The 17,712-nt window shown below is 46.4% G+C and overlaps 1 protein-coding gene across 1 annotated transcript in view; it reads left to right on the top strand.

Annotated features, from left to right (window-relative positions):
* Positions 1–17,712, top strand: part of LOC129706197 (zinc finger protein 800-like) — a 101,553-nt gene that overhangs the window by 44,914 nt on the left and 38,927 nt on the right. Inside the window, 1 exon segment of the mRNA XM_055650258.1 lies at positions 14,218–14,287. Coding sequence (XP_055506233.1) covers positions 14,249–14,287 — 39 coding nt within the window. The 5' untranslated portion in view covers positions 14,218–14,248.

Raw genomic sequence — 17,712 nt, 5'->3', positions numbered from 1 at the left:
AACTGGGGCACCTGGTGAAAACTCATGCAGGTCACAGGGAGAACGTACAAACTCTGTACAGACAGCACCCGTAGTCAGGATCCAACCCAGGTCACTGGCACTGTAAGGCAGCAACTCTACCGCTGCGCCACTGTGCCGCTTAGAGTTTAGTGATGAACCTTTGTATTGCGGGCTTAGTGTTTTCTGGAGCAGAGATAGAGCCACATGCTAAGTCAGTTGGATTATTTTATTCTTCAACAATATTTTGCCTTGTAACTACTTGATGGCTAAGCTGATAATCGCACAACAGAGGCACTGGGGCTATCTGTGCTGGGGTTGGCAAATTGGCTTTCACCAATGATAATTAATGGTTGTAACAGGATAAGTGGAAATGGAGGGTGAATTTAAGTAAAGTCAGGAGCAGAAACTGAGGGAAAAAATAATTGATTTTTGAGAACAAAGAAGGTCAGAAAGAAATAATAAGAGAAAAATGCAAAAACAAATGTAATAAGTTTTAACGTATAACATAGACATAGAAACATAGAAATATGTGTGGGTGTAAACCATTTGGGCCTTCGAGCCAAATATTCAACGATTCAATATAATCATGGCTGATCATCCAAATCATCCAAAATCAGTACCCCGTTCCTGCTTTTTCCCCATATCCCTTGATTCCATAAGAGCAATATCTAACTCTCACTTGAATACATCATAGTAATAAGGAACTGCAGGTACTGGTTTACAAAAAGCACCACAAAATGCTGGAGTAACTCAACGGGTCAGGCAGCATCTCTGGGGAACATGGACGGGTGACGTTTTGGGTCGGGACCCTTCTTCAGACTGGTGACGGGTCGGGTTGGGATGCTTCTCAGACTCTACAGTCTATAGAGAGGTTCTGACCCAATAATGTCACCTCTCCATGTTCTCCAGGGATGCTGCCTGACCTGCCGAGTTACTTCAGCACTTTGTGCTGGTTTTATCTAATACTACCTGGGGCAATGTGCAGCCAAACTTTAAATTGCCCCCCCTGGAGCAAGTAGATTAATATTGCAGAAATACACAATTGTCGTATTAAAAAAGGGATGAATGGTGTCAGATACTGACACTAACTTTCTGTACTAAATTGAGTAATGTACCATTATTGTTCAAATACTAATTCTGACACTCGGAGGAAGGTAGAAGGAGAGGTGGGGTGTTCTTTTTTTTTTTTAATAAGGGTAACGGCAAATCAAAACAAATTACTGAACCAAATGTGCAGTGTTCTGCCAACGACAAGTTGTTGGACAATTTACACATTTAACAGCGGTGTAATCAATTGAAATTTGGCAATGATGTTTTGGCCTGCATGCTCTTGGAGACTTTGTACTTCCAACCGTGCAATTTTGAGTTTTATTGACCAGAATTAATTTGCAGTTAAATGAATGTACGATGAGGTCTCTGTATGATTTTTAAATTTAATTTTAGAATATGATTACTCTTTTTGAGTGGAGCTTGTTAAACATTGAAGCAGAGTTCAACAAATGCATATTAATACATTTTAAAATATGTATTTATTAAATGAACATTTTTTTTAAAAGCAGGGCCAATGCTACAGATTGATCCTCTGGGGTACAGTTAATTATGCTTTTAGTTCAGTGGAGTTTAAAGTTTGTACTTCCCTTCCATAGAATAGTTTTGGCAACCATAGTGCACAATGGTTCTGTAATAGCATCTAGCAGGCACACCTACTAAACTGGCACAACAGCTCAGATCTTTTGTCAGGTTCATTGTTTTCATAAAAAATCGGCAATCAGCCATAATATCATTTGTATTTCATCTTTAGTCATAAAGGTTATCAGATGAGATTTTGTGTGCATCGTTACTGCAAAGCTGGCTTAATTTTGGAGATGTAATGAACTGTAGTACTGCTTACCCATGTTTCCATGTATCCCATGCATAACTGGGACCGGGGCATCTTTTGAACTGTAAATATGCTAACATTAGTTAACGGTTTTACAGCGCGTTTCGCTGTACCTCGGTACTCGTGACAATAAACTAAAACTGAAACGGTTAACATTTCCACATTTGAGTTGCCATTTAGTTTAGTTTATTTAGTTCAGTTTATTGTCACGTGTGCCGAGGTACAGTGAAAAGCTTTTGTTGCGGGCTAACCAGCCAGCAGAAAGACAATATGTGATTACGATCGAGCCATTCGCAGTGTAGTACATGATAAAGGGGATAACTTTTAGTGCAAGGTAAAGTCTGATCAAAGACAGCCCGAGGCCCCCCCCCCGATGAGGTAGGTAGTAGATTTGGGACACTGAGCTGAAATTCTAAGTGGAATTTAACGCACTTTCATATATTGTATTGTTAAGACACTGAAGCAAATGGTGTTGTTTGTGTCTCAAAAAGTCTGAGCTTCAAGTTTTAATGACAGCACTGATCAACTGATCAGAATGAACCAGCACCGTGCAGTCACGAGATGAATAAAAGTTAGACGCTGATGATTTTTCCCTTTTCTTTCCCCAACCCACACCCACACTGCATCGCCTGCCCGTCTTTCTTTGCAGTTTTATGAATAAGGTAACCCGAGTTGTTTTTTTTCTCCTCCCTCCCTTCTTTCTCCACAAAAATGCGAGCAGAGCTTTTTTTTTTCTTTTTCCGGGGTGCGGCACTCTACAAAAGCGAGTGTCACCAGTGTTCTCTGCCGTCTTTATTTGCATCCCTTGTGTTCTTGTCAATATTAATGGGCAACTGGAACATGATTGAATAATACTGAAACATTTGGCGGGCAGTTTGCATTGTTGCGGGGGTTTGGGCGACAAATGCAGATAATAAATTATAACAGTGGAGAAAAGCGCCGAAAAAATCCATCAGTTTCCCACCTGTTTCCTGCAGTTCCAGAGAATACATTTGCTTATTCAGTGAAATCCAGATCTAAGTGCAAGAGTTAAGCTCTGTTTATTCTGCAGCTGTACGTGTGATTTTTGTCGAAGGTCCTACAGCTGCATCGCACTGAGGCCAAAGGTAACGGTGGGGATGTAGCTCGGTGCTAAGTGATTACCTCTGTGTCTTGCCTCTTGCATTATAACTTCACTCAGCAAAAACTTTGTATTCATCCTGCAATTGCATAGTCGATTTGTGCCTTGGCAGCACAGACAGCCTTGTGTCGCTCTGGAGGGGTCCCAGTGTGACACCCTGCGTGGGCTGCACTTGGGGTTGGCGGGATCCCGTTGCACCGATCCATTTGGCACGCGGCCAGATTATTGAATTGAAACCTGCATTGATATCCTTCAGTAAATCCTTGATCAGGACCTGCAGTATTTGAAACAGATTAAATAAATATATAGTTCAGTTTCATGTTGTAGGAAGGAACATGATATTTATGAACATAATATCTCTCTATATTTAAGCGAGAGAGTTAGATAGAGCTCTCGGGGTTCGTGGAATCAAGGGATATGGAGAGAAGGCAGGCATGGGTTATTGATTGGGGTCGATCAGCCATGATCACAATGAATGGCGGTGCTCGCTTGAAGGGGCGAATGGCCTCCTCCTGCTCCTATTTTCTATGTTTCTATGTTTTTAACTGCACATGCTGGTTTAAACCGAAGATGGACACAAAATGCTGGATTAACTCAGCGGGACATGCAGCATCTCTGGAGAGAAGGAATGCGTGGCGTTTCGGGTTGAGACCCTTCTTCAGAGAGGCCTTGACCAGAAGCTTCACCCGTTCCTTCTATCCAGAGATGCTGCCTGTCCTGCTGAGTTACTCCAACATTTTGTGTCTATCTATAGTTCGGCTTAGTTTAGTTTCGAGATAGTTAGCGCGGAAACAGGTTCTTTGGCCGACCAGGTCCGTGCCGACCAGCGATCCCCGTACACTAACACTATCCTACACATGAGGGACAATTTACAATTTTTACCAAAGCCAATTAACCTGCAAACCTGTAAGGACACAGAGTGCTGGAGTGACTCAGCAGGTCAGGCAGCATCTCTGGAGATCATGGATAGGCGACGTTTCAGGTCACGGGCTTTCTTCAAACCCTTCTTTGTTTCTACATGTTAACAGTCCACTCAACCTGGATAGTGAAAATAGTGAAAAGCTAACGGTGTACAGGTTTAAAATCAAGACTAGTCACATAGTGCTGGTGTAACTCAGTGGGGTCAGGCAGTATCTCTGGAGAAAAAGGACGGGTCTAACAGTGAGGATGAAATGGGATAAAATCGAGAATATTTGCAAAAAGGAAACTATTACTTTTAATCTACAGAGGTTATGCACGGTGTAGTTGCTCATTGCAAAGCAAGTGCAGGATTAAACGTCACGTGGCCCGATTTTGTCATGCAAGCAATTGCTGTAGACACCTCCGACCCTTCAGCCAGAAAATAAAGTTATCTATCGCTGCTTAAATGAAGTTTCCCGTTTCATTTGGAAGTCATCTTGAAAACTTCAGGATATCAATTAAGAAATGGCTGCAACTCAAAAAGTGCCCAGGCATTTCATCAGAATGGGCAGCGGTGGTACAGCGGTAGAGTTGCTGCCTCACAGGGCCAGAGACCCGGGTTCAATCCTGACTACGGGTGCTATCTGTACGGAGTTTGTATCTTCTCCCCCATGATCTCGTGGGTTTTCTCCGGGTGCTCCGGTTTCCTCCCACACTTCAAAGGTGTACAGGTTTGTAGGTTAATTGGCTTCTGTAAAAAATTGTCCCTGGCGTGTGGGATAGTGCTAGTGTGTGGGGGGTGATCGATTGCTGGTCGGCGCTGACTCGTTGGGCCGAAGGTCCTGTTTCCCTGCTGTATCTCTAAACTAAACTAAACCACACAGCCCTGATCTTAATGAATGAATGATATAGCAAACTGCAGACACACAGGTAACGTTTTGAAGGAATCCTGTTTAATATTTTTGTGAGATTGCATTGAATTCAAACTAAGTACGCCACGTGTGTATTGCAGAGTTTTGTATGTTGATGGAATTCGAAGCAATTTTGTCCATGAATCTCAAGGTTTAATGGAGCTGATGGGAACGATAGTTGACAGAATCGATTCAATGCTCACGTTTCTAGGCGCATGCAAGCTTCTCCACCACCACAAGGTGGCGACTCTCGAAGGAGATCACTGTGCCACTCTGGCAGTAGCTGCTACATCATCTCATTGTGGTGTAGATAAAGGCCATTTGGCCCCTCGGGTCAATGGCAGCTCTCAGGGAAGAAATTCCACCAGCTCCATTTCTCAATCCTATTTACCTCTATCCCTTCTTCTTCTCCTTCTGTACGACGTGCACAGCCCAACATTGTAGGTCAACTTGTTCTATGTGTGTGCACGTTGGGTTGATTGCATTAGTCGAAACGGGGGTGGACCACGTGAAGGTTGCAATCTCCCACCCCACCTCTATCCCTGAATCTTATTCTCACCCACTTGCTCAATAATCCCTTTCTTTTATTTTGCCACTAACTGACACCAGGAGGAGGTTACATAGTCAAGTTAACCTGCCAGCATGTCTTTGGGATGTGATTGATTGAAAGACACAGCATGGAAACAGGCCCTTCAGCCCACTGAGTCCACACCGACCATTGATCACCCCGTTCACAATAGTTCTGTAATCCCACTTTCCCACCTCACACGCTGCCACACGTTAGGCTGCTTAGGAAGATGAGGGCCCATGGAATCAAAGGGCAGATACTAGCATGGATGGCAGGTTGGCTGGATGGCAGAAGACAAAGAGTGGCGATAAAGGGGGCTGCCAGTGACTAGCGGAGTTCCGCAGCGGTCTGTTCTGGGGCCGCTACTCTACACTTTGGACGAGGGGATTGAATGCTTTCTGGCCAAATTTGCAGATGATATGGAAATAGGTGGAAGATCAGGTAGTGTAGAGAAAGCAAGGACTCTGCAGAAGGACTTGGACAGGTTGGGAGAGTGGGCAGATAATTGGCAGATGGAATATAGTGCAGCAAAGTGTGGAGTCATGCATTTTGGTAGTAGGAATAAGGGCGTAGACTATTTTCTAAATGGAGAGAGAATCCCGAAATCGGAGGTACAAAGGGACTTGGGAGTGTTGGTGCAGGATTCCCAAAAAGTTAATCTGCAAGTCGAATCGGTAGTAAAGAAAGCAAACTCAATGCTGGCATTTATTTCAAAAGGGCTTGTCTACAAAAACGGGGATGTAATGTTGAGGCTCTACAAGGCGCTGGTAAGATCGCATTTGTAATATTGTGAGCAATTTTGGGTGCCATATTTGAGGAAGGATGTGCTGGCTCTGGAGAAGGTTACAAGAATGATACCAAGAATGAGTAGGTTAATCTATGATGAGCATTTGTTGACATTGGGCCTGTACTTGCTGCAGTTTAGATGGATGAGGGGGAACCTTATTGAAACATACAGAAAGGCTTTGATAGAGTGGATGTGAAGAGAATGTTTCCACTAGTGGGAGAGTCTTGGACCATAGGTTATAGCCTTAGGACGTTCTTTTAGGAAGAAGATGAGGAGTATTTTGTCCAATCCTTTAAGAATTTTATATGTTTCTATAAGATCCCCTCTCATCCTTCTAAATTCCAGTGAGTACAAGCCCAGTCGACCCATTCTTTCATCGCCGAGCTGACCAGCGATCCCTGCACACTAGCACTATCCCATTCTAGCGACAATTTACAATTTCACTGAAGCCAATTAACCTACAAACCTGTACGTGTAGGAAGGAACTGCAGATGCTGGTTTAACCTGAAGACAGACCCAAAAGGCTGGAGTAACTCAGCGAGCCAGGCGGCATCACTGGAGAGAAGGAATGGGTGACGTTTCGGGTCGAGGCCCTTCTTCGAGAAAACATGAATTTTAAAGGAAAATCTTCAGTTACCCATGACACAGGTATTAACCAAAAATACGTGTGTTCTTGAAGAAGGGTCTCGACCTGAAACGTCACCCATTCCTTCTCTCCAGAGATGCTGCCTGCCCGGCTGAGTTACTCCAGATTTATGTCTTTGGAGTGTGGGAGGGAACCGGAGCACCCAAGGAAAACCCGCTAGGCTTGCTGTCTTACAGTGCCAGAGACCCAGGTCGGGGTCTAATGCAAGTCAGATTTTATGCACGTGGGAATCTCCGTCCCTATCCCATGCCTGAAATAACTTACTGAGAATATTAACGTCTCAGCAGCGTCCAGGGCACTTTCTGTGGCGCATGGCCATCTGGGTAAGCACGGCCGCCATTGGCGACTTGTTTGTGATGTGAACTAAAGCGATCGTACAGTGTTGTGGAAATCGCAAACATCCTTGAGTGCACTAGCGACTGAGTACAGAATTGTCTACGTGTGTGTGTGTGTTTTCGTAATCGCCTTTTGCATAAGTCGGGGAGTGTCTGTACAGGTTTCTGCAGCTGCTTTGTTTTCTGTTTTGCCTTTTCCACAAACCTGTATCTATTAACCAAAGGGAAAAGGGCAAAGCCAACGGCAGCATTTATCACCATGCCTGATCATCTGATCTCCTTCCCACCTTGTTGATCCTTCTCCACTGAGCAAACCAGGGAACTTCTGCATCTTCAGCAAAGGGGAAGGTCTGGTGAATCCTCCCAAAAATATTTAAAATCATTAAATGGACCTTTGATTTGAAATGATTAAACAGGACACTTGATTTGGAATTATTACATAGGGCCGTTGATTTGGAATCATTACACAGAATCGTTGATTTCAAGTGATTGCAAGGGGCCGTTGATTTAGATCATCACTTGGACTGTTGACCTGGGATTATTGGACAGGATCGTTGTTTTGGGAATCATTAGAGGAAACAGTTGATTTGGAATGTAATTCCTCGTTCGAGAGTAACATGTGCCTCATCTGTCATTTAGTAACTATTTAATAACTTAATTAAATAGCCGAATCATCACACGAAAATGACCCCCTTTCTGTACAGGAAGCCTGAAAGATGAGGCAAATACCTGTGTCATGGGTGAGTGACGAATCACCAATAACATTCATGTTTGCATTACACCCTTCCCAAGCTGGCCACTTGAAGCAGTTGGCTTGTGTTTTTACAACATTCAATGTCACATTCACAGTCTCCGTGGATCTTGCTGAGGTTCTGCGGACAGTGAGTGAAGCTATCAGTATTGACTCGTGATGTGCCGAAGAGAACAAAAATGAGTCCACAAGCTTTTTAAATTTTTTTTTTAAGTTACTAGTTGAAAGTTGTAGGATGACGTCTTGTAGCAGGGAAAATATCACACACTGAGATCAGCTACTGCCTGGGCCAGTACCACTGCTATCTATACTGAACTGTCCAGGGCTACTAGTTTTCCCATCGTTCTGCAAGCCTGTTGTTCCCACTTTGCGCCCATTTGTAAAAGCAAGCGTAAGTGATATAGGTGTCAAGACAGTGCAGGGACTGCGTCCACACACAGTGTAGAGGGAGAACGAGTGGTAGGTTTTGTTTCCAGAAGAATGTCGCATAACCTGCGTGGTGGCGCAGCGGTAGAGTTGCTGTCTCACAACACCAGAGATCCTGACTACGAGTGCTGTCTGTACAGAGTTTGTACGTTCTCTCCGTGACCTGCGTGGGCTTACTCCGGGTCCTCCGGTTTCCTCCCACACTCCAAAGACTAAAAGGTTTGTAGGTTAATTGGCTTTGGTAAAATTGTGAATTTTACTTCGGAGTCACATGAGTGACTATGTGAAGAAGAGTCGTCAGTCCGTATGCGCCAACGACTGATTGGCAGGCGCGTTGCATCCTTCCAGCGGTAAGTTTTAAAAAACTGCAGTTAAGTGTTTCTTGTTATTCTTGTTTTTTAGCAAGTTGGACCCTTACCAAGTCTAAGGTGAAGAGACGGTCTGCGGTGAAGTCTGCGGTGAAGTCTGCGGTGTTAGTCTGCGGTGAAGTCTGCGGTGTTAGTGCGTGGGGATCGCCGGTCGGCACGGGCTCGGTGGGCTCAAGGGCCTATTTCCGCGCTGTATCTTTAAACTAACTAACCTAAACCTAGTCTGAATAGACAATAGGTGCAGGAGTAGGCCATTTGGCCCTTCGAGCCAGCACTGCCATTCACTGTGATCATGGCTGATCATCCACAATCAGTACCCCGTTCCTGCCTTCTCCGCATATCCCTTCACTCCTCTTAACTTTAAGAGCTCTATCTAACTCTCTTGAAAGCCTCCAGTGAATTGGCGTCCACTGCCTTCTGAGGCAGAGAATTCCACAGATTCACAACTCTCTGGGTGAAATGGTTTTTCCTCATCTCCGGCTTACCCCTTTATTCTTAAATTGTGGCCCCTGTTTCTGGACAACATTGGGAACAAAGAAGGGTCCTGACCCGAAACATCAGCCGAAACATTCTTTCTCTCCAGAGATGCTGCCTGTCTCGCTGAGTTACTTTAGCATTTTGTGTCGATCTTCGGTATAAACCAGCAACTGCAGTTCCTTCCTATACAGGATTTTGACAGCAGTTTGTGATCTTATTCACACGTGCTTGTGTTGGGAGTTTTGGTCTCATGTCCACTGGCGTAAGAGTCCTGTCCAAAATCCGCTGAACTACGGCATCCATGATCAATACTTAAAAACATTCGCAAACATGTATTAAACTGCGATATGTTGCCATGCTTTAAATTGTCACTTTGGTCACCTGCAATCAATGCCTCTATGTTGTTAGAAGTCTTGGTGAGGAGGTAACTCCAGTGTTACCTGGTACCAGCCAGGCTGAATGCGGTGACCTGCACAACGGGACAAAGCAAGAAGCAATGAGTGAGTGAAGCATGCAGTGGTTCATCAGTTCGTAAGTGATGGGAGCAGGATAAGGCCATTCGGCCCATTGATCATTTGGTGGGAGGAAGGATGAAACCGAGGGCTGAGTGCCGAGATTTGGTGAAATCAGTAGTCTGAATGAATTTCCATTGCAGACAGATAATTCTGCCTGTGGGATTTGAACCATACATCGTTAGTTTACAGTGCCAGTAAATTAAAGCTGACATTGGTAGTGTTGGTTTCTCAGTGCTGTTGTGATTTGGTAATCTTCTCAATTAAACATTCCTTTGCTGATGAATGGGGCAAGTGTAAGGTTTTATTGGGACACACGCCGTTTCAATTAATAGGTGCACAGTAATACATGAAATCTACAATTAGTTTATAAGGGTGTATTTTTTTTTGGTGGTACACAAAAATGCTGGTGAAACTCAGCGGGTGCAGCAGCATCTATGGAGCGAAGGAAATAGGCAACGTTTCGGGCTTTGGCCCGAAACGTTGCCTATTTCCTTCGCTCCATAGATGCTGCTGCACCCGCTGAGTTTCTCCAGCATTTTTGTGTACCTTTGATTTTCCAGCATCTGCAGTTCCTTCTTGAACACATGTATTTTTTTTCGTAGACAACCACTAAATGTGAACTAAAAGGACTGGACAAGCAAGATGCAGGAAAAAAATGCTCCCAATGTTGGGGGATGTCCAGAACCAGGGGCCACAGTCTAAGAATAAAGGGGAGGCCATTTCAAACTGAGATGAGAAAAAACGTTTTCACCCAGAGAATTGTGACTCTCCGCCACAGAAGGCAGTAGAGGCCAATTCACTGGATGAATTTAAAAGGGAATTGGATAGAGCTCTAGGGGCTAGTGGAGTCAAGGGATATGGCGAGAATGCAGGCACGGGGTACTGATTGTGGATGATCAGCCATGATCACAATGAACGGCGGTGCAGGCTCGAAGGGCCAAATGGCCTCCTCCTGCACCTATTTTCAATGTTTCCATGAAACTTATTCTTCAACAGGTTTTTATTATGCTTAGAAGCCTGTTGTTGCAGGAAGTTCAACTTGATCTAAGTTCTCTCAGGGGTACAGTATCTGATTGGTCAACATGGAAACATAGAAACATAGAAAATAGGTGCTGGAGTAGGTCATTCGGCCCTTCGAGCCTGCACCGCCATTCAATATGATCATGGCTGATCATCCAACTCAGTATCCCATGGAGTCATAGAGTCTTGCAATGTGGAAACAGGCCCTTCGGCCAAGACAGCACCTCATATTTTGCTTGGGCAGCGGGATGAATATTGATTTCTCCAGCTTCCTTACTTTCCCTCTCTCTCCGTCTCTCCCCCACCCTAGTTGTCCGACTACTGTCCTTCTGATTAATTTTACTGTTTGTATGCCTCGTTGTCAACTTCCCCTCAGGCAACAATGAACCACTCTACATTTCCTGATCAACATCTGCTTTGATCTGTAGTTTTCACACCTTATCCTTCCATATCTCTGGACTCTCTCTCCCCTGACTCTCTGTCTGAAGAAGGGTCTCGATCCGAAACCTCATCCATTCCTTCTCTCTAGAAATGCTGCTGGTCCCCCGCTGAGTTGCTCCTGCATTTTGTGTCTACCTTCGGCCCAACTTGTCCAAACTGGCCAACATGTCCCATCTACCCAATTCCCTCTACACCACTTGCCTATATTTGGCCCATATCCCTCTAAACCTGTCCTATCCATGTCATGTTTAATTGTCATATGTACCATAACGGAACAATTAAATTCTTAAGTACTGCAGCATACTGACCCTGTAACACGATGAGTCCATAAGTTCATTTATTGTCACATACACAAATTGGTGCAGTGCAATTCACTGGCCAGGTCAGTCATACAATTTAAAAAAGCAACAGACACAGGGAACACATTTTAACATACACATCCATCACAGTGACTCCTACACATTCCTCACTGTGATGGAAGGCAAAAATAAAGTTCAGGGCGTTCCCTTGTTGTTCTTCCTTGGTCGGGGGCCTCGAGGCCCCCCGTTGACGGTGGCGTTCGGGCCCTGCATCGGGGGGGATGTCAGCTCCCGCACGCCGGGCGGTCAAACTTTGCGTCGGGGCTGGACGAACCTTCTGTGGCGTTGGAGCTCCTGACTGGCCTCTCCTGAGACTGCGAACCCTTGATGGCAATTCCGCAGGCTGTGGTGGGAGCGATCCCAGGCAAGGGATCCGCTCCGATGTTATGTCCACGCCTCGCGGTGGGGCTCACGACAGTCCGAGGCGGCTTTCAGCTCCAGAGATGGTTGGCCGCTGAGCCCGGAGAGTGCGATCCGAAAATTGATCACATCTCCGGGAAGGTAAGAACTTGAAAAAAAAGTCACCCGACCCCCACATAAAACAAACAGAAGAACATTAAAACAAACTTTAAACAAACGCTAAAAATAACAAAAACGATGAAAAAAACAAACAGACTGGTTTATTTGTGAGGTTTGGAGGTAATTGTTGCTGTTTTGTGAGCTGTGACATTTGCAGTAAGTGGCTCCCTCGTGTGGCCACTTTAAATCATGCAGGTACTTCTCAGTGCTGCACTGTCGAGGAGATATTACTGACACTGTGTATGGTTCTGCATTGACCACTGATGGGAGGACTCATCCGCACAGAGTGTGTGCAGGAAGTCAGTCGCTTTAGCTCAGAGACTGTGGGCATGTTCAGACCTAGAGAGTAGAAACAAGGAACTCCAGATACCGGTTTACAATACAAAAGGACATAAAAGTGCTTGAGTAACTCAGCGGATCAAGCAGCATCTCTGGAGAACAAGGATAGGCGACGCTTCCAGTGGGGGCTGAGTTCAAGTCTGAAGCAGGGTCCCGACCCGAAACGTCACCTAACCACGTTCTCCAGAGATGCGGCTTATTTCTGACCTCACCACTTAATGTGTGATTTTAGGTTCTTGAAAGATGATGTATTTTAATCTTTTAACGCATGCGTTTCCAACCAAGTACTTGAACAGTTTGAGGCTGTTGAAAGCTTGACTGTTCCACCATGGCTCACCTGTCACTGGAAGGGAGGCTGGTTCGTGCGATGATTTGGGCTCCTTCCACAATTGAGGTCATGGATGGAGCTGTTCCCAAACTGTGCTGTGTTGCATCGCGATAAAATGCTATCTACAATGCATCTGTAGAAGTTAGTGAGAGCTGTTGGGCACATGCTGAACATGCTAAGCCTTCTAAGGAAGTAAAGACATTGTGCGCTGAAGGGCAGGGAGTGGTGAGTGCCTGAAATGTGCAGCTGGAGGTGACGGTGGAGTCAGCCACGACAGTGGCGTTTAAGAGGCTTTTAGATGGTCACATTGATCTGCGGGGAATGGAGAGATATGGATCACACGCAGGCAGATGAGGTTAGTTTATCGTGGCATTATGTTTAGAATAGACATTGTGGGCTGAAGGGCCTGCTCATGTGCTGTACATTTCTCTCTTTTTCTAAGTTATAGAGTCGTATAGTGTGGAAACAGGCCCTTTGGCCCAACTTGCCCTCACAGACCAACATGTCCCATCTACACTAGTCAACACATATCCTTCTACATTTGTCCTATCCATGTACCTTTTGATTTGTTTATTAAATATTGCAGTAGTCCCTGCCTTAACTACCTCCTCTGGTAGCCTGTTCCATACGCCCACTACCCTTTGTGTGGAAAAAAGTGACCCCTCAGGTACTTATTACATTTCCCCCCCTTCACCTTCAGCCAATGTGCTCTGGTTCTCTACTCTGGGCAAGATACTCTGTGTGTCTATCCAATCTATTGCTCACATGATTTTATACACCTCCATAAGATCACCCTTTATCCTTGTGTGCTCCAAGGAATAGTCCCAGCCTGCTCGACTTCTCCCTATAGCTCAGGCCTTGACTGTGATGTTTATTTTCCCTGTATTTCAGCACACACGCCAATAAACTAAACTAGTAAACTAATATTTTTGAGAGTTGGTTTAAGACTTGTGCTTCTCAAAATATGATTGTTGTTTTGTAATGTTGTAATGTCTTTTGTGTAAAGGGCCTGTCCCACTATACGAGTTTACTCAAGAGCTTTCCCGAGTTTAAAAAAAAATCAAACTCGTGGTAAGTACGTAGAATGTACGTAGCGGGTACGTCGGAGCTCGGGACATCTCTTGGCGGCTCGTAACGTTAACGGCAGGTACTTGGGGAAACGCGGTAAGCTTGTGAAGTTTTTTCAACGTTGAAAAATGTCCACGAGAGCCCCGAGTACCTACGGGTGGCTATTACCATAATTCTCCGAGTTCGAATCAGGGGAAACTCGGGAGAAACCTTGAATTACCTCGCACAGTGGGACAGGCCCTTAAGCCTTTGAACAGCGTTTAATCAAACTTGATCAGTCCGGGTGTCAGAGGCTATGGGGAGAAGGCAGGAGAATGGGGTGAGATGGATCAGCCATGATTGAATGGCAGAGTAGACTTGATGGGCTGAATGGCCTAAATCTACTCCTATCTCTTATGATCTGCCCTAAAGCCGTCACCGAAACGACTTATTGACTTTTTATTTGACCGTTTGTCCGCAGATCTGTGAAAGAAATCTGCTGCCTTGTGACGATGGAGAGAGCAAATGCCGCACTGCGGAAGCGAAGTCAGGTAAGCACAAGTTGTGGACGTAGCCCAGACCATCACGCCAACCAACCTCCCTTCCATGGACTCCCTCTACCCTGCACACTGTCTCGGCAAGGCCAGCAGCATAATCAAGGAGCATTCTCAAACCGGTCACTCCCTCTTCTCCCCTCTCCCCTCTCCCCTCTCCCATGGGGCAAGAGGTACAGAAGTGTGAAAACACACACCTCCAGATTCAGGGACAGTTTCTTCCTAGCTGTTATCAGGCGACTGAACCATCCTCTCACCCGCTAGAGAGCAGCCCTGAGCAACTATCTACCCCATTGGAGACCCTCGGACTATCTTGATTCGGACTTTATCTTGTACTAAACATTATTCCCTTTATCATGTATCTATGCACTGTGGACGGCTCGATTGTAATCCTGTATAGTCTATCCACTGGTAGACACAAAAGGCTGGAATAACTCACGCAGCATCTCTGGACAGAAACATAGAAACATAGACAATAGGTGCAGGAGTAGGCCATTCGGCCCTTCGAGCCTGCACCGCCATTCAATATGATCATGGCTGATCATCCAACTCAGTATCCTGTACCTGCCTTCTCTCCATACCCCCTGATCCCTTTAGCCACAAGGGCCACATCCAACTCCCTCTTAAATATAGCCAATGAACTGGCCTCAACTACCTTCTGCGGGAGAGAATTACACAGATTCACCACTCTCTGTGTGAAAAAAGTTTTCCTCATCTCGGTCCTAAAAGATTTCCTCCTTTCCAAGAGGACATGATTTGAGAATTAAGGAACAGAAGTTTAGGGGTAACATGAGGGGGAACCTCTTTACTCAGAGAGTAAACACTCTGTGTGGAATGGGCTTGCAGTGGAAGTGGTGGAGGCAGGTTCGATTTTATCATTTAAAAATAAATTGGATAGCTATATGGACGGGAAAGGACTTAGTGGCTTTCTCCGCGGCTTCGCTTGCGGATTGAATGGCCCTCTTCTATCTTCTGTGGCAGAGAATTCCAGAGATTCACCACTCTGTGTGAAAAAATTTTCCTTATCTCGGTCCTAAAAATGTCCCCCTTATCCTTAAACTGTGACCCCTTGTTCTGGACTTCCCCAACATCGGGAACAATCTTCCTGCTTCTAGCCTGTCCAACCCCTTAAGAATTTTGTATGTTTCTATAAGATCCCCCCTCATTCTTCTAAATTCTAGCGAGTACAAACCGAGTCTATCCAGTCTTTCTTCATATGAAAGTCCTGACATCCCAGGAATCAGTCTGGTGAACCTTCTCTGTACTCTCTCTATGGCAAGAATGTCTTTCCTCAGATTAGGAGACCAAAACTGTATGCAATACTTGTAGATGGCTAGTGCATGTGCCTTTAACATAGTGACCTTACCACCCTTAACCACTCCCCTTATTAGGTGTATAACTGCATGCTCCCTCCCTGGTGTCTCTCTCTCTAGCTCCGGTGACAGACCAGGTACAGCTAGTATAGCACTTATGTGAACAGTCAATAAAAGCTACAGTTAAGACAATGTGTTGTTGAGACTTCTTTACATGGTGTCTCAGCTGTGAGACCCTGCGCCTCCTGTTTGCCGGTTTTCTTTTATTTTATACCCCAGTACCCTTATCCTGTTTCCTTCCCTCGTGCCATGGCCAACTCGTGCCGCAAGCCCGACCCGCTTGTATTTGATGGGGACATTGCCCATCGATGGGATGTCTTCTGACGTGATTTTCAGCATTATGTGACCATAGCCCACCCTGCTGCCACTGCTGAGACGCGTGCATCTCTGCTCCTCAACTTGGCCGGTCCCGACGCCCTGGAACGGTCCGAGTCGTTTGTGTATGCTGCTGGTGAGGATGCCCTCGACCCGGTATGTCTCATTGCTAAGTTCACTGCCCTGTGTGATGTTCCCACCAACTGTATTTTGGAGCGTTTCAAAATGTTTAGCCGTCGGCAGAGCGCTGACGAGTCCGTCACTAACTACATCGCCGCGTTGAGGCACCTGGCTCGGCGCTGCCGCCTTGATGCCCTGACCCCCGAACAGGTGACTCGTGATATCCTTGTATACGGCCTCCGCGATGCTAAACTGAGAGCAGAACTTCTCAGAAAGCCCGAACTTTCTCTGGATGAGGCTCTACACGCCGCACTCATGGCTGAGGCTGTCGCCTCTACCCTGCCACCCGAGGACACTCCTGTCGACTTCGCCTCTGCCACCGGCCGGCGCCGGGACGTTGCCCCGCGGCGGCAACAGGGTCCACCCCCACCCAAGTCCGGCGTCGCCCGCCGCTGCCCCAACTGCAACTTTGCTACCCATCAATTCAACGTGTGCCCTGCCCTGGGGAAGACCTGCAATTTCTGCAGAAAGCTAAATCATTTTTCTGCAGCCTGCCGAGCCCGCGGGAATCAAGCCCCCCCTTTTCGGAGAGTGCCGGTCAACCTTGCTCAAGCTGATAGTGTGCCTGGCTCCGAGCACCTGCCTGATGATCTCACCCTCTCTGATATCAGTTCCTCCGAAGGGGAGGCCAGCGTGTTTTCGCTTCTAGACTCTCATGCTTTGGTTGCAAACCCTTCTGTCCGTGTGACCGTCAATGGTACGACCTTCTCAGCTAAGTTAGACACAGGCGCTTTTACGAATGTTATGTCAACAAGCCTGTTTCGTAAGATAAGGTCTGGTGAGAAAGTGTCTGCTGCCCACTCCCGCCTGCATGCATATGGGGGAGCCGTACTTGTTCCTGTGGGAAAGACAACTCTGTACTGCAAGGTCCTGGAGGCCTCTCGGCCCCTCACTTTCTACCTGCTAGATTCCGACAACGTGACCCTGCTGGGCGCCCGAGCGTGCCAGGACCTCGGTTTGGTCTCCTTTCATCACGACATCCATCAGGTGCAGACCCTCATGGACCCCCTACGTGAGTACCCCGACCGCTTCGATGACAGGCTGGGCAAGCTGCCCAGCTGCTACAAGATTGCTGTCGACTCCAGCATAGATCCTGTGGTCCGCCCGCCACACCGCGTCTCCTTCGCCATGAAGGACAAGGTGAAGTCTGCGTTACTGAACATGGTCTCCAAGGGCATCCTGAAAGAGGTGAGCGAGCCCACCCGGTGGGTCTCCACCATGGTGGTGGCGGCGAAGAAGGACAAATCTGAGATTCGCATTTGTATCAACCCTAAGGACCTGAACCTGGCCATCAAGCGCCCGCACTACCCGATGCGCACAGTAGAGGACGTCGCCGCACAGGTTGGCCCGGCCACTGTCTTTTCAGTCCTCGATGCCAAAAGCTCTTTCTGGCAGATACCGTTAGATGAACGTTCTTCCTACCTGACGACTTTCAGCACGCCTTTCGGAAGGTTTCGATTTCTGCGCATGCCATTCGGCATCAACTCTGCCAGTGAGGTGTTCCAGCGGACCATGGAGCAGCTGTTCGCCGGTCTGCCGTGTGCCATCATAGTT

This window comes from Leucoraja erinacea, chromosome 19 (assembly GCF_028641065.1).
Source record: "Leucoraja erinacea ecotype New England chromosome 19, Leri_hhj_1, whole genome shotgun sequence".
NCBI classification, from domain to species: Eukaryota; Metazoa; Chordata; class Chondrichthyes; order Rajiformes; family Rajidae; genus Leucoraja; species Leucoraja erinaceus.
Note: the sequence above shows the minus strand (reverse complement) of the source record. Positions and strands in the feature narration are given on the sequence as shown.